Source organism: Panicum hallii, chromosome 9 (genome assembly GCF_002211085.1).
Source record: "Panicum hallii strain FIL2 chromosome 9, PHallii_v3.1, whole genome shotgun sequence".
Classification (NCBI taxonomy): domain Eukaryota; kingdom Viridiplantae; phylum Streptophyta; class Magnoliopsida; order Poales; family Poaceae; genus Panicum; species Panicum hallii.
Window position 1 is genome coordinate 67,026,378 of NC_038050.1, and position 23,550 is coordinate 67,049,927.

Genomic DNA, 23,550 nt, shown 5'->3' on the forward strand with positions numbered 1-23,550 from the left:
TCACTAGACAAAATAAATGTAATCTAAAACCTTCAAGTTGGGCATAGCAAAAGCTTTCCCTTAAAATAAGCTCAGAGAGCTGGCCATTGCTAGGGCTATTTGCCGTCCGATTGGAAAAGAAGAAAATGAAATACAGGAAATCCACGCATTGCCCCTCAACCCTCTCTCTCCGACCCTGCATTGTGATTGGGGAGTGGGGAGTGCTCACACCATTTCCTCTCGTCTGTCCATTCACATCAGCGCTCCACGCCCCCGCCCCCGCCCCCGCCCCGAATTTCCCAAATCCTGCGCTGCTGCCTCCGCCCCAACCCCGCTCGTCAAATCCTCTCCGCTTAACACGCCGGAGGAATCCCTCCGGGACTCGTCTTCCTCATCCCCTCCGCCGGGCTGGCGTGGAGTGGAGATCCACCTGCACGTGGATTGGTCTCTCCTGCTGCTGGTAAGTGATCCTAGCTTTACTTGGACGGAATTCCGTCTTCTAAGAGCTCAATCAAATCCAAATCTTACCTCCCACCGCCATTTAGTTAGTCGTGGATTTGTGTGCTGCGCGGTGCCCCGCTGATCCAAGTTATCCACCCATGGACCATGGTCGGATTTGGTGGTTCTTCAGCGAGCCTGGATCGACAGTAGTTGACGCCATAGGACGATTAGGTGCGTGTGTACTATGTATTCGGAACTGTTTGGGGTTAACTGAACCCCCTGCCTGATCAGGGTCGCCGAGGGTGTTAGATAGATCTATTTGGTTTCCAAGAGCAATCTGTGAATTCTAATGTAGAACTGCTGTGAGGATTCGTAATTTTTCTTTTTTTATGTTGCTCCTTTGACTTTTTTGTTTTGCTTTGCCCTGTAGGGCAATTTTAGAGAGGCACATGTCACCCAATGTTGTTTAGTGTCATATCACTTGAGGAATGGTCGCCATTACATTACTCTCAATTTAAATATGCTATCTTGAGAGAATTTTTAAGAGCTTAACTTCCTGTATTTTTAAATACTAACAGCTTAACTGCCCGTATTTTTTAATTTTCTCCAGTTAGTCCTTTTCTTAACGAGTCAAGGTGGCTATTATGTCTGAGAAGTGAGACTTTTAGTAAACTTATACTTGTCCTGTTTCAAAATAGATGGTAACATAAAGTTTAGCTGTCATGTTACTTAGGAAGCTAATGGTTTTCATATTCAAGATCATGCTAATAACATAATTTTTTTATTTATTTGCAAACATATGAGCAATACTTTTCAAATATAAACAACTGCCTCACCCCTCCTGTCAGGTTATGAGCTATGTGCTCCCATGGTCCTACCAATAAGAGACCCCTCCTTCATGTTGGTATTGACAAATATATTCGATAAACAGATCAGGACCGAAAGATCTACTCCTGACTCCTGATTGATGATGATTTAAATGCCTGGTTTTCATGAGGCGTTTATTTCTTGCCATTTCATAAGAGATGCCAACATCAAAGCTACATTCATTCCTTAGCTAGCTTTTTTTTAGGGTCTGAGACAGGCATCCTCATTGAAGTACTGTGGATATGCCCATGGCACCTATCTAATAAATAAATCTTGCCTTGCAGATTTGAATTGCTATATTTAATAGTAGAATCGTGGATTCTGAAATATTATGAGATGAATTTGTCTTAATTTCTACATTCGGAAAGCAACCTTTTAAATAAGAAACTAAATTCTGTTACAAGAATTCGCACCCTTATTTTGGACACGGAAGTCGGAAGACATCTCACACGGAAGAACTTATGAGTTTCGACACCATGTTGAGTTTCATAAATGAATATCTGAAATCAGCATTTATACTGAAAGGGCTAAGGCGTGAGAAGATAAATTATATACTGTTGTCTAGAATAGATAGAATAGAATTGGAGTCTGGATAGAGTTCGAATTCACGACTAGGATAGCAATCCCACTTTGGTCAGAATTTCACAGGGCTCTGTAGAGTCAAAGTCAATAGAGACCTAGAGTTCTAAGAGATGATTTGGGATTTAAATATTTTGTATGCGAACACCATAAGTATTCCCCTTGTCCTGGTTGGATCATGTGCACAGTATCCCCCCCCCCCTCCTTTTTGGACTTTAGAATAATCAGCAGCAAAAACATCATTAGGATCCTCAGGTTGACGGTTCCTACCGTTAACATTTTAATGATAAACATCTTATTCTAGATGTAGATTGCTGGTTGTGCTGGATATGGATAACGGTGGCACTGTAAGTTATTACCTAGATTAACCTTTGCTAGTAGCTGTACCTGTATTTCCCTGCCATGCATTGGAAACTTGAAATTAAGTATGAATTTTGTTATTCTAATTGCCAAAAGGTCTAATTTTTTAAAAGAACATCAAACTTGGGCTTTCATGTTGGTTACCTGTCAAACACCCTGTCAATGTAAAACATTTGACAGTGGTGACAGACTAACAATCATGCAACACTAAAAGTGATATGCTCATTATGCTGCTATCTGATTGGATCCTTGTAGTCCCTATATAAATACCTTTCATGAATCCCGATTTCCCCTGCTGTATGCTTGTTGTACAAAATATTACGGTTAATGTTTATTTCCTTCTGTTTTTGAGCAAAACCCATTAATACATTCTTCCATCTTTCTTTCCTTTTTTGTTTGTTTCACAGAGCTAGTAAATAAGTGAATTCCGTGCATCATTCGAGACTGTGTGGAAACTGCACTTATTCCTTGGCCAAGCAAATAGAATAAAGAAACTCTGCACTGGGGGCAGGTGACCACACTTTTTCTTGGTATGTTCTCTGTTTCAATGTTTCTCTTGATGGACTTCGTCTTGGTTTCTGGTAATGGGGAGTTCCGGTGCACTTCTGAATTGCCCTATGTTTCTGTAATGAATAAAAGTAATTCATCCTTCTAGAATAGTTTTCTCATCATGTTCCGACATGCTTGCCTGCCAAAATATGTTTCTTACATTCATTAAAGTTATAGTTGGTCTTGTATAAGTACTTTGAAAAATACAACTGGAGATGAAACTATCATGGAAAGGAATGGATTCGTTGTGTGACAGTTAATTTGCTTCCACAGCAAAATGGATTTTGATTTCTTTACCTGAAACCTCACCTGGTCACATCCCTGTGGCATAAAGTGTTGATAGACTAATAGTAAATGAGATATGTTCCTACCAGATTTTTATATAATTATATGGCGCCGACACTCATGTGACCTTGATTGTTATGTAAAGTTTAGGATTTTTCATTTTGTAATGGCGGTTCACCTTTTTCCCACAGGTCTGACCCTTCATATTCTCAGTGTCATGCGTTCTCTGGTTAGTGTGATTCTCCACTGTTCCTAAATCCTTACCCAAAGAAAGGACATTATGCTGGGCATGTTTCAAGGCCCTCAGGATTCTAATTACCTGAAAATATCTCATGTAATTTGTTTTTGTTTCTTTTGTACATCAACCCAAAGATGTTGCCTCTTGCTTTAGAGTGAAAGCTCTGTCCTTTTTGGGAGCTACAGAGGCAAAAAGAACATAGGGCTAGGAGAAGAATAAACAATGGGAAAGGGAGATGTGGCCACTAGGTCCAAATCTCAAAAATCGTCAGCAATACAGGTTTGTACGATAAACCTGAAATTACAAGAGTAACTAGTGGCACCCTCTTACCTTATCTTACTTGTTTCAGAATGAGCAGAGTACACCTACTAATCCTCCCACAGCATATCCTGACTGGTCTCAGTTCCAGGTAATGTAGAATGAAAATGCGCTGCATTGTTTTTTTATTGATCTAGTAGATTGATTTGTGTAACTGTTAGTATACATATGTAGGCATACTATAATGCTGCTGGGACAGCTCCAGTGACCCCTCCGGCTTTTTTTCATTCATCTGTAGCTCCAAGTCCACAGGGGCACCCATACATGTGGGGCCCACAGGTATATTGTCTCCACTCTACTCTCTCTCTCTCTCTCTCTCTCTCCCCATCATCTTTCTTGCAACAATAAGTCTAGTAGCTGGTGTAAGTCTGTAAGCATGAGTGTTAGTGAGCAGATGTTAGGATGAACCTGTTTATCAAAGACGAGTTTGGCAGATTTGTGAGCGTTGTGGTCACAGGATTTGCTAGCCATTTATTTATTTGAATGATACTATCAGCTATTACAACCACTGAAGCGGGGGATAATCAGTCTACTAACATTGATTACTCAACTGGTGATAGATGATGCCTCCTTATGGGACACCACCACCATATGCAGCTATGTATGCACAAGGCACACCATATCAGCAAGCACCCATGCCACCGGTAATCCTTCACTTTTTACTTGAGAGCATGATCTTATCGTGCTTATGCATGGCTCATATATACTAATTACAATGTTTTTGTTTCTGTGTCAGGGTTCACACCCATACAGTCCTTATCCTATGCAGTCACCAAATGGGACAGTTCAAACTCCAGTAAGTTAATGGACACCTTTTATTTGAATGTTTGTTGTTGCAGAACGCACGGCGAATTTCACCCATCCCTTTCTAAATCTTGCTGTCTCAACTGTTCTGTCTTATATTTATAATTTAGGAATTCACTTGTTCAAATTGTCCTGTTTGCGCCATTTGTCTTATGACTGTGAATTTGTGATTGGATCATGTTGCTAGACATCTGGTGCTGGCCGTACAGAGACAGATAAATCAAGCAAAAATAAGCGGAAGACTCCCCTGAAGAGATCCAAGGGAAGTTTAGGTAGTCTGGATGTAGTTGCAGCCAAAAATAATAAATCACCTGCAAAACCTTCAGCTTCTTCCTCCAATGAAGGTTCTTCACAAAGGTAATCTCTTTACTTATTTTTCTTTGTGTGATACCAACAATTAAATTACTGAGCCCACTATCGATCTGATATGCAGTGAGAGTGGAAGTGGGAGTTCTTCTGAAGGAAGCAGTGCAAATTCAAAAAGTGTATGCCATTGCACTATATAACTTCTTCACATTTGACCTCATAATGGTTTACAAATTCCAAAACAGTGTCTATTTTCCATCTCATTATCGAAGGCCTAGTTTGTATGAGTAATTTCAGAGTGTTCTAATTTCAAACCCTCTGGACGGCACCTGCTGTATGCAGATCAAGTGCATGAGAGGTGCAATTTGGTACAGTTTTGCACGGGTTCTATCTGTGTACATGGTATAAGTGGATGCCAAGTAATGAGTACCGAGTTCATTTTTTTTGTGGAAATAAGTTCCGAAAAAAATTAAACTGTAGCCTTGTATAATTTTCTTTATTGCCTAGTGCTTAACAAATTTACTGGCCATCCTTATGTTGCATTTCATCTTAATTGATGTTAAGTATGGACCCATTCTTTTACAGTTCATAACTTTCATGAGATACTAAAAATATTTGCAAACCTAGTCTTCTGTTTCATCTATCTTCTTGTTGGTTGCTGTACTGACTTATATGTTAGATGTATATGTTTGCCACACTTTCAAAACACATGGTTAGCCTGCTGTCCCATTGATAAACTAGAAGGATGCACACTACCCTCTGCATTTTTCTTGCTTTATATGCTGGATTTGACCATTCTCATGCTATTAATGCTAACTGGCACAAAAAAAAATGTGCCTGCAGGATTCAAGGGTAAAGGATAGTTCTGAGCGTGGGCAGGGTAATGGTAAGACTTGAAGCTTTAATATATAACTTGTAACCAACTACTTTTATCCCCATTGGGGAATAGGTACTGAGAAGCAAACTTTGTGTTTTTATTAGTGCAAAACAATAGATACATTAGTTAGGTTACTTCTTCTGTTAGGAAATGATTAGTCTAAATACTTCTTTCTTGCCAGACTCTAGGAGTAAAGGTACTCAAAGCTCTGCAGTTGAGCCCACACAACCATCTTCTGGTCCAGCTGTGCTCAACCCTATGATGCCATTTTGGCCTGTCCCCCCTCCCATGGGTGGCCCAGCAACTACTCTGAATATGGGAGTGGATTACTGGGGTGCTCCTGCATCTGTACCTGTGCATGGTAAAGTTATTGCAGCACCAGCATCAGCTCCTTCATCAAATTCGCGTGATATTGTTCTCAGTGATCCAGCTATACAGGTCTGTCACGGTGTAGGTTTTGTTCTCCTTGTATTTATTTTATTACAGTACCCTACTTTGCATTTTTCTCACTTAGTTTTTTTTTTCTTTTCCTTTTTTTGTTAACATAGGATGAGCGAGAATTGAAGAAACAAAAGCGGAAGCAATCAAATAGGGAATCAGCTCGCCGCTCAAGATTGCGCAAACAGGTCTGTAACGTCTGCAGCATTTCACATGACTCAGTGGATATTATTCTTTAGAATATCTTGTAGATGGTTTGCATTTCTGCCAACTGCTTATCTTGGAGCAAGAGCAATCAGCTTGTTAGTGATAAATCTTAGTTAAGGGGGAAGGTAACTCAGGATTTTCCGCCACCATAAAACACAATTGGTTATACCTATAAGGTTTTACATATTCTCCTGTATAAGGCCATGAAATATATTGGATCATGGCATCATGTGTGCAGTCGCTGTAGAATTCTGGACAATATGAACTCTACCTATATCTAACCTAAGCCACAGTAAATTAGTATATGGTTGGACCTACTTGAATTGATTTCAGTAGATGATGAGAATAATGGCCAAATAAGTAAATATGCATGACCATGAGCATGAATATGTTCCTGCGCAATTTTCTAGGAATAAAGAATAGTCATGGTGTTACTCTACTGATAAGTACTCTTTCACAGACGACAACCAACATTTTAGCAGAATAAGTATGAGAACAACATATTTATGCTTAGAAGATGATGGTTGTTGAACCAGGATCTTAGAATGCAGATAGCATCCTAGGAATAATAGATTGTAATTTTTTTCATCTACTTTTTTTGATAAGGCCAAAGAAAAATTTGTGGAGGCACATTCAATGGCTGCATATTTGTTTCTGAGCTCATGCACATAACTGATAGCACGAGCAACATATTTGTTTGGTTATTTCTAGCTGTAATGCATAGCAAGGGTAGATGTTGCCACCTTCATGGTCAATTCATACAAAGTCGTGTTCTTTGGTTCTTGCTAGCTATGATAGTGGTAATTCAAGGATTTATGGTCTGTTAAGTGTTTTATATTTGCTGTTGAGGGTAGTCTGATATAAATGTAGTATAACGAATGCCAACTTTATCTCTGTTACTGATATGAATATGTGAAACTGCTGGGATTATACTTAGTTATGCCAGGGATGGACGCGTAATCAAAAATCAAATTGGCACTGTGGCTTTAGCTTAGTATAACTTTTAGTTATTTTCCCTTTGATGTATTATATATTTGGATGGCATACTACAGGCTGAATGGGAGGAAGTAGCCAACCGTGCAGATTTGCTAAAGCAGGAAAACAGTTCACTCAAAGAAGAATTGAAGCAACTTCAGGAGAAATGTGATAGCTTGACCTCAGAAAATACATCTCTACATGTAAGCTTTATCTTTTGTTTTTGTCCTGTAGTTTCCAGAAGTTCTTGAGTATTCTTGTACATTAGATTCTTAGTGTTTGTTTTGCTGCAAATAACAACTGAAACTAGGGTCTACTAACTATTGAACCATCCAAAGCTGTGTTTGGGCCATGCGGATAGAAGCAGATTAGTCGCATTTACCCCTAAAATAGCGCAGCATCGTTGTTGAGTTCCAAAACGGATATACCTCCGGAAGCACACTGGTGCTGGCAGCATGGACGCTGTTATATGTGCGCAATAACATGTTGAAGTAGGTTCCTTTTTTTTAATGCTGGAGGTTGGGAGGTTGTGCGCAATAACAGGTTCGAGTTAATTTTGCTCTCCTGACTTCGGGAAACTTATGCGAGACGTTACTATTGCTTGCAGGAGAAGCTTAAAGCGCTTGAAGATGAGAAATCAAATGGAAATTGGTACAAAGATTAAGGGCTGAAACTTCTCTCTTTCTGACTGCTGATGTAAGGAACAATTTATTTGTCAGTTGCCATTGCCTTTCACAGAATACCGACTCTGATTTCTTCTGCGATGTTATCAACTTTTCAGATAATTTGGTGGTGACATAATAGGTCGGACAGTTAGGAGGTATTCGTGTAAGGTATTAGATTTTTGGCTGAGGGATAACATTGTATCATAGGATTTGACATGGCGGATGGCTACAGATTCTTCTTTTTCCAGTTGCATCAGCTGTTGTGCTATGGCTTTCTTCTTCCTTGTGCTAGATGCCACAGAAGTACCACTGTAGAAATCCCCAGGTGATGTTTCAAACCTGGGGATTAGCGTATGTTGTAGCTGTTGTAGAGCTGCTCATTGGGCTTATTAACATAAACTGAAGCGTGTTAAAGTTATCATTTGCGATTTATCGATTCAGATGGACTAATTTGTATACTATAGTACTGCACTGATTAATAGTATCTACGGACCACACTTTTACTTGCCATCTTGATTTCATCGTTCTATGGGGAATGGGCTTGAGAAGTTGTGAAAGTATGCTGTTGCTGTTCTTCATATGTTGGCAGTTCGAAACACATTATTCACATCTTTAAGCGGTGACTCGTGCAAATTTTAGTTAAAACTCCAGCTGAAGACTTTTTGTGAATCTCCAAGAAATAAAATTCAAGGGTTCGCATTATTACTTGTGATTGATCTTGTGTTCAGATCACGTGCTCCGCCGATTAGACCAAAAGAGTTTTTTCAGCTCGCATTCATGATGCACATATGTATCGCTATTCCATCGCTCTACCCGATCCCTTTTTTGCCCTCCCCTTTTCTAGTCTTTTTACCCTTTTTGTTCTCCATGTCCAACGCCACTCTTTTCCCCCGTGTATAGCCTTCGAACGAAAGGCCATGATGCTGTTCAAAGGTAATCAACCTATCTCTTTTTTTTTTCTTTTCACTCGCGTCACCGATCTCGTGCTTTCGTCAAGCACATGGGCGGCTCTCGTCGTAGCTGGTAGAGCATTTGGATGTCGTGACTGACTGGCTGACGCAATAACCGCAGGACACTCGCTCGTCATCTGCACAAGGAGCACTTGCAATTTTGCTCGCGTCTGATCTCTGATCACGAAAAGATTTGAGAAAATAAAAATCTGCATGTTTTCCAGCTGCAGTTCTTAACATCTGTCCCGGATCCAAAACACAGGTGGCTCGGCAGCTCGAGAAACCGTCGCGTCAACACCTCTTGTCCTCGACCTCTTGCTTCCGCAGAACAGAACACTACCATCTCTCTCTCCAGTCTACACGATTGATTGAGGAATAACTTCCAGATCTCGCCGCTGCAGATTCGCAGTCGGCAATCAAGCTTTGCAGGAGCGCACACAGTACCACAAAACTCATCTCAACTTTGCCCAAAGCCCGAAAGCCGTCGCCGTACGAGCTTTTCCTTCTTTTCTTTTCTTCCCCGGCCCTGCCCTGTCCCCCTTCCAACCATCCAAAGGGGATGGCAGCTGCTGCCTGCAGCAGAGCAGAGCAACCAACCATCGCAATGCGTGGCTCATCGGATCCATCCATCCCTTCCCTCCGTCCATCAGATCAGCAGCCGAGCACACGACAGCCGTCAGCAGAGCACGAGGCGAGGAGGCGGCCCAGGCCAGCGGAGGTACTCGCAGGCAGAGGCAGGCATGTTGTGCAGAGCGAGCAGCAGGAGGCAGCAGCAGCTGCAAAGAAACCTGCAAAAGCTACCGCCACCACCCCGAACTGCTTTCTGACAGCGGAAATAAAACCACACACTGGTCATGGCCATGCGGCCACTGCACTGCTGGCCACCACCACCGCAACCAAGTACGCGGTGGAATCGCCAGGAGGCATGTTACGCAAGAACAGCTGCCATGGAAAAGGCACAGTTCTGACAAAAATCTTATGGCGGATGGCGCTACCTCTACTACCTCTCTGGTCCCCAGCCCGCTCCAACTCGCGCACCCTGACACACGTCCCTTGAGTTGAATCCCTTTCATCTCTTTTCCATGCTCATGCTCCTATCCCTTCCCTAAAATACTATGCTGAATGGCCATCTGAACTTGAGTGTTTAGATGGGTGGAAGCACACTTAATCCAAAGCCAGGGAGTAAACTAAACAAGTGCCAGTACCAGGAATGAGCAGCCCAGCCATCCCAGTTGCTTGTTTACTCCAAGCTGTGGGGCACTTTCTGTTGTGGCCCTTTTCTTGGATGGATGGATGGATGGATGGATGGATGGATGGGTGGGTGGGTGGTGGTGGTGATGGTACAAAGACAGCAAAAGGGGTGGAATGGAAAGGAAAGCTGAACTGAAGTGTATGCATACTTGTAGCCTTGTACACACACCAATAATATCCTGGCGCGCCTTTAGTGCAGCGCAGCACAGGCGCATACGACATCCCTTTTGGCTTGCAGCACCACCACTTGTGAGATGCAGCAGCAGGGCCGGGAAGGGCATCACTGTCCTGCATCCATCCATCCATCCCCTACCAGTAATTTACCAAACCTCTGCTGCTTTCCATAATCAAACACCACAATGGGGGTGCCACTTTAACTGAAACACCACCCCACACCACTTCACCCTCTCCTCCTTCCTCCTCACTTGGGCCCTCTCTAGTCTCTCTCTCACCCTCCCCCCTTCGGTGAGGACAAAGGGCAATTGCTCAGGAGGAGCCATGGCCTGAGCTTGCTGGTTCCTTCCTTGGCAGCATCGTCTTCAGGCTTTCGGCGTCCGCTGGAGCGAAGCGGTGTGTGGAATTCTGCTCCTGGGTGGTTGAGGTAGTTCTGCTTCCGTTGATGTGCGTTTTCCTTGACAAACCTGTGATTCGCTTGTTGCTTGGCTGCTGTTCGTGTGTTCTTGGCTCATGCAGTTCATCGTAGTGTTCTCGGTTCTCTGAATATAGTTGTGTCTCTGGGCATGGTCACTTGGCTTGGGCTAGAACATACTTGAGAAGAATTTGGGTTCTGATGAGCTTTGATCCTTCTGATCTTGGACTAGTTAGGCTCTTCCAAGAACTTTTGCTTTGATTAAAATCGTTCAAGCCTGAGGTTGTTTCTTCAAGTTAGTAGAGATGGTAGTGGAATTCTGGTATGAAATCACTTAGTTCGCTGGTGTCTATGCTTAAAAAAAATACTTCCATGTTAGTCTTGTCCAAGTTCCATCATGTTTTTGTCGCGATAGTAGTTTGGGTGTAGTGGTACCAGATGCAGCAGATGAGTTAGGTAATATCGTGTCTAGATATTTCTGTCTCCTTGCTATGCTTCGCGACATCAGCTTAAACTCTGATCCAGATGCTTTGCTAATGTATCAAGCCAGAACAATATAATTTAGCTGAGATTATCTTGCAGCACTCCATCTAAGAGAGTAAGTTGTGTTTCAACATGCTCGAATTTTTAACTAGTAATTCCGTGAGTACGTCAAATAAAATCTATATGATGTGGAAAACACCAGTGAAACTCCCTGACAGTGAATCTGTCTTAGTTATTCACTGTTTACAGTTTAACAATGAGCCGGCGAATTTATCTGTAGAACACCAAAATATAACTGGAATGGCTAGGTGGTGCATTCTGAGCCGGTGGATTTATCTAAAGAACAACATAATTTAACTGAATGGGGTTTAGATAGGAACAACAGAGCTCCCATCTTTTCTGACAACTACTGAATATGCTATTCTTGGCCTTTACCATAGATAAGGTTCCATTTTAGAGATTCTTAGACCAGAAAAGATGGCATGCTTTTCATATGTTTGTCTTCAAACTCGGAATTTGAAACTAGCATATCCAGGCCTAACAACGAATCAGATGCTTGTCATGATTGCTGAGCAGAAAATTGAGCAATCTGGAAATAGGCTAAGGTTTCCCTTCTGGTCTTTTGCTCTTTTTTCACTGTTATTTACTTTTTAGAAGTAATTCCTTTAAACTGAAAATGTGATTTAGCTTGGTAATTCAGGAACCAGAAATTTTATTTCCCTACTAATTAGTAGTAAATGGGCAGCCTCTAGTCTATATGGATAAACAAGGGCTATCTTGAGTATCACTTAAGCTGCAAGCAATTTCAGCCAAAAGAAATCATTTGAGACTCCATCCTTTTATCCACAAGGCTGTCTGATAGACACTCCATCTTTAACTAATCAGTTTGTCATTGGTTTAGCAGAATTTTGTCATGAACTCATCATCACCAATTTTCACCATACTGTCAAGAACAGCACATGCCATTCATTATCTGCACACTGGTAGGCAAGCCCATGAGCGCAACTCGGACTGAGAACGCTGGGATTTTTCCCAATTTATGCATCTCGACAAAGTTGCTTTCGCTACCCTTCAGGACAAAGCATGTTTTATGCCTTCATCATGGATCCATGCATTTGTGTTCCTGCATTTACCTAACGTTCCATGTTCACAGAAGAATCGTGATTCGATCAGAGCATCTTATTAGAGCCACACACACACATCCTTGCTGATATGGGCTGATGTGTGCAGGTGAGACAAGAAACCAAGTGACGAGTGAAAAGATTGTTGCGATCAGCCAAAGATGAACAGCAAGGAGATGTGCCAAGAACCGTGCGACGAGCTGTCTGAGATCAGCAGCCAGGCGGCGTCCAACACCGAGGCGTCCAACTCCTCCGGCCGGGTGAGCCTCGACCTCTCGCTCACCGTCGCCGCCGCCGCAGCAGCCGAGTCGAGCACCACCGACAACAGCAATGGCAACAGCGGCGGCGGAGGCGCCCAGGTGGACGCTGCTGCGACGGTGGCTGCCCGCGAGCCGTCGCGCGTGTTCACGTGCAACTACTGCCAGCGCAAGTTCTTCAGCTCGCAGGCGCTGGGCGGGCACCAGAACGCGCACCGGCGGGAGCGCACGCTGGCCCGGCGCGCGCTGCGGCTCGACGCGGCCGCCCCCTACGGCTACTACGCCGACGTGGCGTCCCTGCCGCTGTACGGCTCCGGCCTGTACCCCATCGGCATCCAGGCGCACGCGTCGCCGGCGGCGAGGCCGGAGCAGCAGCAGCAGCGGCACGACGCCGCCGCCGCCGCGCGCGCCGACGAGCTGAAGCCGGCGCGGGGGCTGCTCGGCCCGATGCCGTTCTTCGTGGGCGACGACGAGGTCAGCTTCGGCTGGCCCGGCAGTTTCAGGCCGACCGCGGCCGGCGCGCCGGCGGGGGGCGCTGCTCTCAACTCGGCCGGCGGCAGCGCCATGTTTGCCGGCGAGGAGCCCGACCTCACGCTCAGGCTCTGAACTGATCCGTCGACTAGACCCAGTGTAATTCGTCAGGCTGTTTCTTCTTCTTTCGGGATTGATCAGTTCCTATTTGATGTTGATCAGATCGTCACGGTCTCTCTTGCTTGACCAGATCCCTCCTATTGTTTCATGCGTGCAAGAATTTTTTGTACAGCAATTGGATATGCAAGGGGGATATGTGCAGTGATCTTTGCTATGCTACACCATGTTTACCATGGTCTAAACTGTGACGCTTACCGTGGCTGCAAAGGCACGGATACTGCCCGGCCGCCGTGGCTACCGGCGGTGGCGTTGCCGGCGGCGAGCGAATCGTTACATATTCTTTTCTCCCCCTTCTTCTCGGCCAATCGGCCATGATTCCTCAACGGGCAGGAGCAGGAGTAGGGAGTTGCGGCTGCAAGCTGCCAAGCAGAGTTGCAACTTGCACTGGCTGTCGACTGTCAGCGATGCGCTCAAGGTCCGAGGCGAACGGCAACTTGTGGCGGTGGCCGGTGGCCCCCCATGGACGGAATGAGGATATGATGAAGGGGGAGCCAACTGAACAGGCAAATCTACGCAGGATTCCATTCCACTAGTGGCAGCTGATAAGGTTTCATTGTGCTGCTACGGTTTTTGTACGCGCTGCACAGGCTGCCTGTAGTCTAGTCGTGGAATAGTCCATCACGGGACCATTGCCTTTGCTTCAAGTCTGATCATGCACTTGAATAGTTTATCACACTGTTCCTTAATGGGTACTTCATCCTTTCCAAACTATTGGTGGTTCAGACACTGTATATATATATATATATTAAAAGATATGAATCTAGATTTACTAAAATGATCTATAATTTATAATTTAAAAAACGGAGGGTGTACTTCTGTCCCTCTCTTATCCATTTCCATTTAGAGCATATGTCGATTTATAAGAATCAAATATTTTGTTTTTATATTATTTTGTGATAGAATGAAAAAAATTCTATATAGAATGGGTTGGGAATAATGCCTGGATCCCATATAGATCTCGTATAAATGAAAATTTCATTGATAAGACCTCCTCGATTGTAGCTAATATTTTATTGCAAATAATTCCGACAATCTCGGGAAAAAAAGGAATTTACTTATTATAATAGAGATGGTGCGATTTGACTCTTTTTTCTTTTTTTAGCCCTACCTACATACTCCCTTACTGCAAGAATCAAGTGATATGAATACGGGTCAATCCATTCCATTCGTCAAACCAAATAACTAAATTATAAGGGACAAGTAATGAATCGACTAATTCTATTTCTGGAGCTAGACAGAGAGAGCGTGGAAACTGCCCTGAAAATAACAGAAGGAAAATGACGCGGAGCAGGACGCCGATGGCATTCTGATGGATGGAGATGCCGACAACAGGCATGGGGGCAACACGTCCAAGGTGTGACCCAACAACTCAAATCTGAACATGGAAAAGCAATATCTGCAACGATGCAACACAAACTGGCAAACCATTGATTGAATATGATGGCAAGTTATATCTGCCAGCGCAAGGTTAGGCACCCACTTACAGGTTACAACAAGAACAAAGTTTATGACACAACATGGTGAAGGAATACAACAGTTGACAAACTGTCCTAATGAGAAACAACACATCTCAGGTATTCAGCAGCAGCAGGAGACAGTTGTTAACTGGAGTCTATACCCACAGGTATTCAGCAGCAGCAGCAGACAACTGTTAACGGAGCCTATACCCACATCTTCTTTGTAGCTTCCATCCGCTCGAGCAGGCCCTGGATTTCGGTCTGCATCCGTAGCTTCATCTTGTGGTAGTCGTAGTGCGAGTTCTCAAGCATCTTGAGCTCCTCGACCTTCTTCCGCCGCTTCTCCTCTATCTCTTGGAAACCAAGCTTCGCCAGCTTCGTGGCATACTCCTCCTCCAGCTTCTGGGTCTTGGCGCGCACAATGTGGCGGTAGCTGTCCACTTCCTTCCTGGCATCGTCGGCAAGTTTCTGGAAGAGTTTTGCCTCGGCTTCCTTGCACTTCACGATGGTCTCCAGGCTGGAGGCGTCATCGTCCTTTGATGCAGAGCTGAAATGAGTCTCGATAGGAAGTGCCTTTGGGCTGGCCTTAAGTGCTTCGATCTGTGTATCGAGAATGGAGGTGCTGGGCTTGAAGTTGAAGGATGATTTTGGTGGGGTGATGGTTGGGGTTTGGAGATGAAGCATATCTGTGGATTTACTCGTCTGAGCCGCTAGTATTCCTTTCGATTTGCTGCCAGTAACAGAGTAGTCCGTAACTCCATCTGTGGAAATGAAAAGTTAGCTCGAGATACTGCACTTGATAAATTTTATGAACCCAATAACTCATCTATTGCATTGTAATATAGAATGCCATCAGATTTCTGATGTGTCACAAAAACTGATTACATAGGATGGCCATATCTAGAGACAGCGAGTTGAATACTAACTTGTAATTTCAACACTAGAGAGATTTTGCTACTCTGAACTAGAAAAGTAGAAATCCAGTCAAACACTCAAGCAAAAGTGCCAGTTGTGTCAGGGATGATCCTACAATGAGCTTACAATAAACCATTGACAAAATAAAGTGCATCGGAGGGTCTCAAGCCCTTAGCCCATGGCTTAGTTTGTCCACATGTTCTCAATTGATTTAAATGAAAGCATTTTGACCAAGAAAAATCAAAGATCGCTAGTAAACATAGAGTTACCAGCTTAGTGATATGAGCTATGATCACTCCAAATTCATGCCACACATGAAAAACATTGTTCAGTTTTGCAATTAAGATAAATGTTCTACATGAAGGAATTCAGTACTTTACGTAAATATGTTGTCAGCAATGTTGCCATACAAAAAAGAAAAAGATAAACATCCCATCATAAGATCAGAATTTTATCAGCAATAGTGCCACACAGAAAGATAATTAACTGGACAAACAAATGATAAATGATTACACGAATGTGGCTGACATAGCAGTGCGTAGAAAGAAATATATATGCAAATGATTGGTAGTTGCATAACAAGTGCTCATGAAATCAATGTCAGCATTCAACAAATTAATATAATTAATCAAGAACCTATGCCTAACAAGTTAACGAAAATGTCTAGTTCCTAAATGATTGTGCTAGTAGAAATACCAAAGCAAGCAGTGATGCATTTAGACAACTTGAGCTTATAATATGACATGATAGAATGTAAGGGAGTAAAAAGGATCTCACATTTAAAGAATTGTAGCATGCTGCTTGTGGCTTCAGAAGGGGTAATAAGTTTCTTTGCGAGCATGCTGAGGACCTCTTCTGCCTTGGCATGGAGCCCCTTCCCCTCAAAATCCTCACTAGCTGCAAATATCTTCCTAACAAAGTCCAGCTCTTTCATCTGAGTCTCAGGACTCCAGTTCTCTGCGCAGCAATTGAACACCTCCTTAACAAACCCAAACATCTCAGAAGCATGGTTGCACCCGAGGCACTGGAACTGCATCTCAGTTGTACCCATAGCCCCCTTCAATGTCGGCCCAGGCCTGATCAAGTTCCTCTCCAGGGCGCATGCAGCATGGCACCAATGGGAGCAGACGTCACACCCAACCCAGCTGCAGGTATTTGCAGCACAATCAAACTTCTGGCACACCGGGCACATACATGCACTGCAGAACCCTTTCTTGGTGGAGCAAATCTTGCACTCACAGTCGTCCACAGGGAGCACACTCTTGCAGTTCAGGTTCCGGCATCGTGTCAATAGGAACATCTCCACAAGCTCACTGCTAGATACACGCCCCTTACCAGTCACAAACACAGCCATGCCAGTCTTGATGGCCACCAGGATCTCCAGCAGTGTCTTGTTAGCCCGTCCCAGAGTCTCGGCTGTCAGGTCTGATCGACGCTCCAGCTTCCGCTGGAGGCTTGCCAGCTCATCCCTCCTCTCTGGAGCATCAATCATGTTCCGCACCGTCTCCCGCAGTACCTCCAGCGTTTCGCTCGGGAACTCCTGCAGCACCTGTGCCATGGTAGCCACAGAGTCGGACACGATCTCCCGGAGGATCCTATCAGGCCGCGAGGACTGCATCCCACCACGGCTGCCGTCGAAGCTGCCGCCCGCGCTGAGCGCCGCTGCCGGCGCTACCATCCTCGCGGGGAGCTCGGTGGGGAAGAAGGAGGACGTGCCTTCCTTGAGCGGCGCCGTGGCGAAGGCGACGCTGCCGTCCCCCATGGGGCGGAAGTTGAAGCGGCTGTGGACGGAGCCGTTGGTGCCCTCCCCGGCGGCGTAGATGTCGGTGGAGTTGTGCGTGAGGGAGCAGCTCGGGTTGTGCGAGAACACCGAGTAGGAGTAAGACATGTCGTCGGAGTTGATGCTCCGGGTGCGCCCCGTGTTGGCGCTGTAGGTCCGCCTGGGGGGCGGCGCGGCAGGCACCGCGGCGGCGGCGGCTGTCGTGGCGCTCCCGCCCCGCAGATCGCCATCGGCCGGGAGCAGGGACGCAAGCTGCGCCGGCGGCTGGGAGGAGGACGGCGGCTGGGAAGAGGGCGGCGGCGCTGGCGCGTCGCTGGAGAGGGAGAGCGAGAGCTGGAGCGAGTCGAGGCGGGGCTTCTTACCCCCGACCACGGAGGAGTCGTCGCCGGGCGGATCCCCGCGCTTGGGCGCGGAGAGGTGAAGAAAGTCCCGCTCGACGCAGAGCTTGGCGCTGGCGGCGGCATCCTCGGCCGCCGGGGCCGCGGCGGCCGCGGGGTTCGGCGGCGAGGACGGCCCCGCCGCTGCGGCGGCGGCCGAGGCGAGCGGCGGCTTGTCGCAGAGGTAGCTGCTGAGCGTGAGCTCGCGGTTGGGGAAGGGCGGCTCGGGCGCGCTGGACCCGGGCGCCGCGGCGCTGGCGTCCTTGGATCCGTCGGAGTCGCCGAACATCGCCGCTGGATCCGGGCCCGATTCCGGGCGGGATTCCTCGGTGGTTGTTCCGGCCGGCGGGGGAGGAAGGAGAGGGGGAGAGGGGGGCGGGCGGCGGGCGCTGGGCTCGGTTGACTTCCGCAGGCCGCAGCGCCCACGCGGAAATGGAGTGGCGTGGTGGGGACTGACGGGCGTGACGACGAAATGAAATGGGATTTCCCCCCTCCGCTTTTCTGATGTGTTTTTTTATTGTTTTATATCCCCGGGGTGGGCTCTGGACTGCTAGGGATGTCCCCTCTATCTCTAGGACCAGGAGGCCTCTGCCCGCAGGCGGCGCCTGGCGCGGCCGTCGGGTTCAAAGCGGCGCGGCGGCCGGCGTCTCTCGGGTGCTGTACTCTTGTGGGCTTCGGCCGTTTTGCCGGCTGGTCGCCTGCGTTCTCGCCAGGCCGGTTCGCCGTTGGAGTCGTGACGACGCGCACGGCGCCGGCGTTTTGACCAAAACAACGCGGGGACAAACTCCTTGTGTGAGGCGTCGACTGGAGCATGCCGCGCTCCGCGCAAACGTCTTCAAGAAGCGAGCTGGAGTCGCGGCTCGCGACCAGAGGCCGGCGCGGTAGCGCGGGTCGTGTCGTGGCCGCGAAGCCCGGACCGGACCGGTTCCATCCATCCATGGTGCCGACCGGTGCACCGCGCACGGGAGATAAAAAGGCTGGATCGCATGTGATCTCGGACAGGAACCGCCGCCGCTTTGTGCCGGTGTCTCTCTCGGCCTCTCGGGGGGCTAGGGAAGCGATATCCGATAGGTGAGAACCTCACGCGACGCGAGTCGGCAGAAAGAGCACGGCGAGGGGCGGCGCCGGTCTGAGTGGAGTGCCGACGCAGAAGCAATCCCGGCAGAAAGCCTCCGATTTCTTAATCCGTCTCGCGCCCGTGGGAGAGATGGAGAGGTCAAGTGCGGCGCTGACGCCATGCCACTTTGTCAGTAAGATTAGGTACGATAAGCCAGGCCAGGCCGTCGCCGGTCTTCGCATGAGGTGCCGCGCCGGCGCCCCCGTCCAAAGATCCAACCACTTCGTGGAACGCGGCGCGTCCGTCCGACAACGGCTCACGCCGGAGGAGGACGCGGTCACGCAGCGAAGGCGCCGGCTGCTCGTCCAGGAAATTCCTGCCTGCATTCAAGGCCGGGCTGGCGCGCGGGCGGGTGGGGCGGTGGGCGATCGCGTCGTCACAGGCGATCGGCATTTGCCTGCGCCCTGCTGCCTGGTGTGCGCAGTGTCAACGCCACGAGCCGCCCAACTGCCGCCGGTTGTGCCGCGGACAAAAGCTGTTCGTGTTCTCGACGCGCGCCCGTGCGGTGACGCCGCGCTTCGTCGCCGGAGCATCTGACGCTGATGCTACGATTTCCTCGCGGGCAGCCCATCCGCTGACTGGCAGCTGCTGGAGCACGCCATACCATCCGTGTGCTGCGTGTCCCAGGGGGGTGTGGTGTGGTGTGGTTGGAGGAATCACCACTTGGTCAGCTCAAAATGCTTTGCTTTGTTTGCCCGCGTGGCCGCGTGCTGCAGCAACCGAACCGCCGAACCGGTGTCCCAACTTGGAAGGGAGATATTTTCCCCGCGATGCCGACGCTTTCGAGCTCAAAGTTGGCTGCCGTCCTGCAGCTGCAGGTCTCTCTTCACCCCACTTCTCTTCTACTATCTTTCCCGTAAAAGCTCAGGCTCCACTTCCAGAGCTCAGTCGTTGTGTGCGTGTCTCTCGGCTCGGTGCGCCAAGACCTGCTGCCTCCGTCGCAACTTTTGCCAAGTGGCGGCCGTTCGCTCCCAACTCCTACGCACTTTCCAAACGCTGCTGGGCCGCTATGGTACGAGGTACTGCTGGGCCGTTATTTGTACGGAGCGAACAGATGGGCCAAACCAACCCAGGATGTCTTTTTTTCGCCCGTGCTGCCCCCACATGGGCCCAACCAAAATCGAACCCGGCCCGTACTTTCGTCGAGCACAGCCCAAGTCCAAGTTTTTTCTGGCCGGTTTTGATGGGTGAGCATACCTCCCCCGGCCCCTTTTTAAGGCAACAAGCACTGCCATGCAGGAGGCACGCACCGGTGAATACTTCCTCCGTTTAAAATTATTAGTCATTTTAACTTTTCTAAATTTATATGATTTTATATGCATCTAGACATAATATATAGATGCATAGCAAAAATTATAAATCTAAAAATATTTAAAATGACTAATAATTTGGGACGGAGGGAGCACGTGGTACGTTACAGCTGAAAGAGTTAGAACGAGATGAAATTATAAGGACGTGACGAACCATGCATTTTTTAGAGCAGACGAACCAGGCAATTGATCAATTTGGTGGACATAGAATTTATCACTGATAATGTGGCGAATTTGTCATAGGCTATGCAAATGATGGTGCCTGTTTTTAAAATTTTGGTTCCCGCTCCACTGCGACATGGTATGATATGTGCCAATGTAATAACTTTATTTTACGATGCTAATTGGTTGATGCAAAGAGGATAGACCACTTTGTATATTGTATAAAAAACTGTAGAAATTGGACTATTGTTGTTGATCAAATTACATCTATTTATTTATTTATCCCTTTTTGCACTGTCAAATGCTGATTAGCACTTTGGAGTATCTTGGATAGCGGCAGCTGCTAGCCAACAAAACCTGACCAGAGCAGTACTCGAAAGGAGAAACGGCCACGGGCAACGCTCCACGCGCGGACAGGGCCCCAACTCAGCACGCCAGCAAAAGCCCTCCATCCTCCCCAGCGCGATCAATGCAAGAGCGGCGACGAACGCGAGACGAGGGCAGCAGAAAAGCGGGGAGCACTAATCCAACGGGCAACGGCACCCCAGTCCCCAGACCCGCCGAGAAAGCGGCCACGGATCGGCCTGCAGCGGGGGCGGCCAGCCACCAGCCAGTGCACCGTCGCCGCGACAGCCCCGCTGCCCCGGGATCAGCGCGCCGGGGGCGCGGATGGTCCAGAAGCGGGGAAGGGGACGAGCGGTTGGGCGCCGCTGGGGTCCGGCGGCCCGCTCTGTCTCCTCCCTGTCCGCCACCCTTTTCCCGCGCGCGGCCGGCCGGCCGTTCCCGCTGTGCGTCGCTGTCCCGGCCTTGCAGGGCAGGCCGCCCGGACGCCGCATTCACTCCTCGCTGATGACCGGCTGGCCGGCCGGCCGTCATCAACGTCTAGTTAATCGCATGCGGCGTGCTTTTACTGCCGCTCTGTCACCGTGATCCTCCATGGACCATGCATGGCGAGAGAAGCTAGGCAGCCGTTGAGCCGTTGGAGGGGGGACAGAGTGAGAGAGAGACAGGGTCGCTCGGACGCTCGCTCGCTGCTGCCTCGACGGCTCGGCAATCAATCCCGCATTGAAGCTGGGACGTTACATGTCTCGCTTCGGTTTCCCGGCTGAGCTGCCACGGAACGGCGCTGCACGGCGGCCACCAGAGCTCATCGGCCGGGGTGTTCCTCGCCCTCCTTTCCATGGCGCGCGGCTGGGCGCATGGTCCCTGTAAGTTGGAAGGAAGGCGATACCTCAACCAGGGCCGCCGTAGTTTGTTTATATAATACATGTGAAGATACATATTGAGTACAATAGGCGGTAACCGAACCAGCCTAGGAACCAGGAACAAAGTCCTTGGTGATTACGCAAGGAACCAGGAACAAATAAGATCTATTCTTATCTCTTTACTATTCTTATCTCTTTATCTCTAATACCCCCCCTCAATCTGGACTATGCGGAAGCAAATTCAGATTGCGACAAATATTAGTGAATGCAGGTCCTGGCAATGCCTTCGTCATAATGTCGGCTAGCTGATCTTGTGAAGAGATGATCCTGACATCCAACTGTCCTGAAGCAACACGTTCACGAACAAAATGATAGTCAACTTCAACATGCTTCATTCGACGATGAAAAATCGGATTTGCAGTGAGATAGGTGGCACCAAGATTGTCACACCAAAGAGTGGGCGGCCTAGGTAGAGTAATACCAAGTTCTCGAAGCAATACTTGAAGCCAAATTAACTCTGCAGTAGCATTAGCAATCTCCCTGTACTCAGCCTCTGTGCTAGACCGAGATACAGTAGGATGTTTTCGAGAGCCCCAGGATATAAGATTTTCTCCAAAAAAGATAGTGAAGCCACCAGTACTCCGGCGATCATCCGGATTCCCCGCCCAATCAGCATCTGAAAACGCACTTAAGAGGGGCGCTGAAGTTTTTGTGATAGAAAGACCCATGCCAGTTGTTCCACGAAGATACCTGAGTATTCTTTTGACCGCCGCCCAATGAGCAGTAGTCGGCGCAGACATGAATTGGCTACACGGTTTACCGAGAATGATATGTCCGGCCTGGTAAATGATAGATATTGCAATGTGCCAACAACACTTCTATACTTAGTTGCATCTTCTGGAGAGAGTGGGTCACCATCTCTTAGAGATAACTTGTCAGCAGGGAGCATGGGTGTTGATACCGGCTTGGACGTCTCCATATTAGTGCGCATTAGAAGGTCCTGTATATACTTGCGTTGAGTCAACAACAGACCCGTGGATGATTGATGAACCTCTATACCAAGGAAATAGTTGAGATTGCCCAAGTCCTTGACTGCAAAAATGCTTGATAGCTGCTGCAGTAACCGATCAGTGGCTGCTGATGAAGAGCTTACTATGATGATATCATCCACATAGATTAAGATATAAATATGAATGCCCTTCTGATTCAATATAAAAAGGGAAACATCTGCTTTGGACGCTTGAAAACCAAGCTCAAGAAGTGCGCCACTTAAGCGAGCAAACCATGCCCGGGGAGCTTGTTTAAGGCCATACAACGCCTTGTCAAGCTTACAGATGAAATGAGGCCGAGCTGAGTCCTCAAACCCCGGAGGCTGCTTCATATAGACATCCTCTTCAAGAATCCCATGCAAAAAAGCATTTTGAATGTCAATCTGTCGAAGACACCAATTGTTGAAGACAGCAAGAGATAGCAATAAACGAATAGTAGTTGGTTTGACCACCGGACTGAACGTGTCATCATAATCAACTCCATACTGCTGTTTAAAACCTTTGGCCACCAGTCGAGCTTTGTATCTATCAATAGTTCCATCAGCTTTATGCTTCAACCTGAACACCCATTTGGAATCGATGATGTTGAGACCATCTTGAGGAGGGATTAGATGCTATGTTTCATTCTTAATCAGTGCATCAAACTCATCGTGCATAGCCTGTCTCCAGAGTGGATGCTTCATAGCAAGAACATGAGATGTAGGTTCAGATGGAGAAACCCGAGAAACCGAGTAAGTAACTGTACCATCTGTGCGCCTTTTTGGTTGCCTGATATTGTGCTTAAGCCTAGTCCCGTACGGATGCACGGAAGCCTCGGATAAATCAGCAGGAGCAGCTGCTGTAGAGAGACCCACATAATCTTCATCTGAATCAGAGGAAACCAAATGATCAGACTGCAGCTGCGGCAGAGATTCAGAGGTCGATTCTTCCGCGGTCGCAGGCGCGACCGGCTGGGTGGGTGTGCCAGTGTCCCCTGCATGTGGTACAG

At 47.4% G+C, this 23,550-nt stretch overlaps 3 protein-coding genes across 6 annotated transcripts; 2 read left to right on the forward strand and 1 right to left on the reverse strand.

The window, feature by feature from the left end:
* The first annotated feature begins 213 nt into the window (after positions 1 to 213).
* On the forward strand, positions 214 to 8,398 carry LOC112875765 (bZIP transcription factor 16-like). 3 transcript variants are annotated; one of them, XM_025939735.1, is made up of 16 exons: positions 214 to 439; positions 2,634 to 2,756; positions 3,252 to 3,289; positions 3,433 to 3,577; positions 3,648 to 3,707; positions 3,791 to 3,895; positions 4,177 to 4,260; positions 4,353 to 4,412; positions 4,608 to 4,777; positions 4,854 to 4,905; positions 5,570 to 5,612; positions 5,785 to 6,041; positions 6,152 to 6,229; positions 7,301 to 7,426; positions 7,831 to 7,919; positions 8,005 to 8,398. In XM_025939735.1, exons 4-15 carry the CDS (start codon positions 3,521 to 3,523, stop codon positions 7,885 to 7,887), a joined length of 1,149 nt encoding a protein of 382 aa, XP_025795520.1. In that variant the 5' UTR covers positions 214 to 439; positions 2,634 to 2,756; positions 3,252 to 3,289; positions 3,433 to 3,520; the 3' UTR covers positions 7,888 to 7,919; positions 8,005 to 8,398. The 3 variants fall into 3 exon arrangements, with proteins under 3 accessions (XP_025795520.1, XP_025795521.1, XP_025795522.1); XM_025939736.1 differs by having other exon boundaries at positions 2,634 to 2,737; XM_025939737.1 differs by lacking the exons at positions 214 to 439; positions 2,634 to 2,756; positions 3,252 to 3,289 and having other exon boundaries at positions 3,512 to 3,577; positions 3,778 to 3,895.
* Positions 8,399 to 10,256: 1,858 nt separating this feature from the next.
* Positions 10,257 to 13,344, forward strand: LOC112877645 (zinc finger protein 4-like). 2 transcript variants are annotated; one of them, XM_025941994.1, is made up of 2 exons: positions 10,257 to 10,710; positions 12,392 to 13,344. In XM_025941994.1, exon 2 carries the CDS (start codon positions 12,444 to 12,446, stop codon positions 13,143 to 13,145), a length of 702 nt encoding a protein of 233 aa, XP_025797779.1. In that variant the 5' UTR covers positions 10,257 to 10,710; positions 12,392 to 12,443; the 3' UTR covers positions 13,146 to 13,344. The 2 variants fall into 2 exon arrangements, with proteins under 2 accessions (XP_025797779.1, XP_025797778.1); XM_025941993.1 differs by having other exon boundaries at positions 10,267 to 10,690.
* Positions 13,345 to 14,594: 1,250 nt separating this feature from the next.
* On the reverse strand, positions 14,595 to 18,147 carry LOC112875126 (protein OBERON 3). Its single transcript, XM_025938846.1, has 2 exons — positions 16,340 to 18,147; positions 14,595 to 15,408 (listed from the first exon to the last, which is right to left on the reverse strand). Exons 1-2 carry the CDS (start codon positions 18,006 to 18,008, stop codon positions 14,852 to 14,854), a joined length of 2,226 nt encoding a protein of 741 aa, XP_025794631.1. The 5' UTR covers positions 18,009 to 18,147; the 3' UTR covers positions 14,595 to 14,851.
* Between the last annotated feature and the right edge of the window lie 5,403 nt (positions 18,148 to 23,550).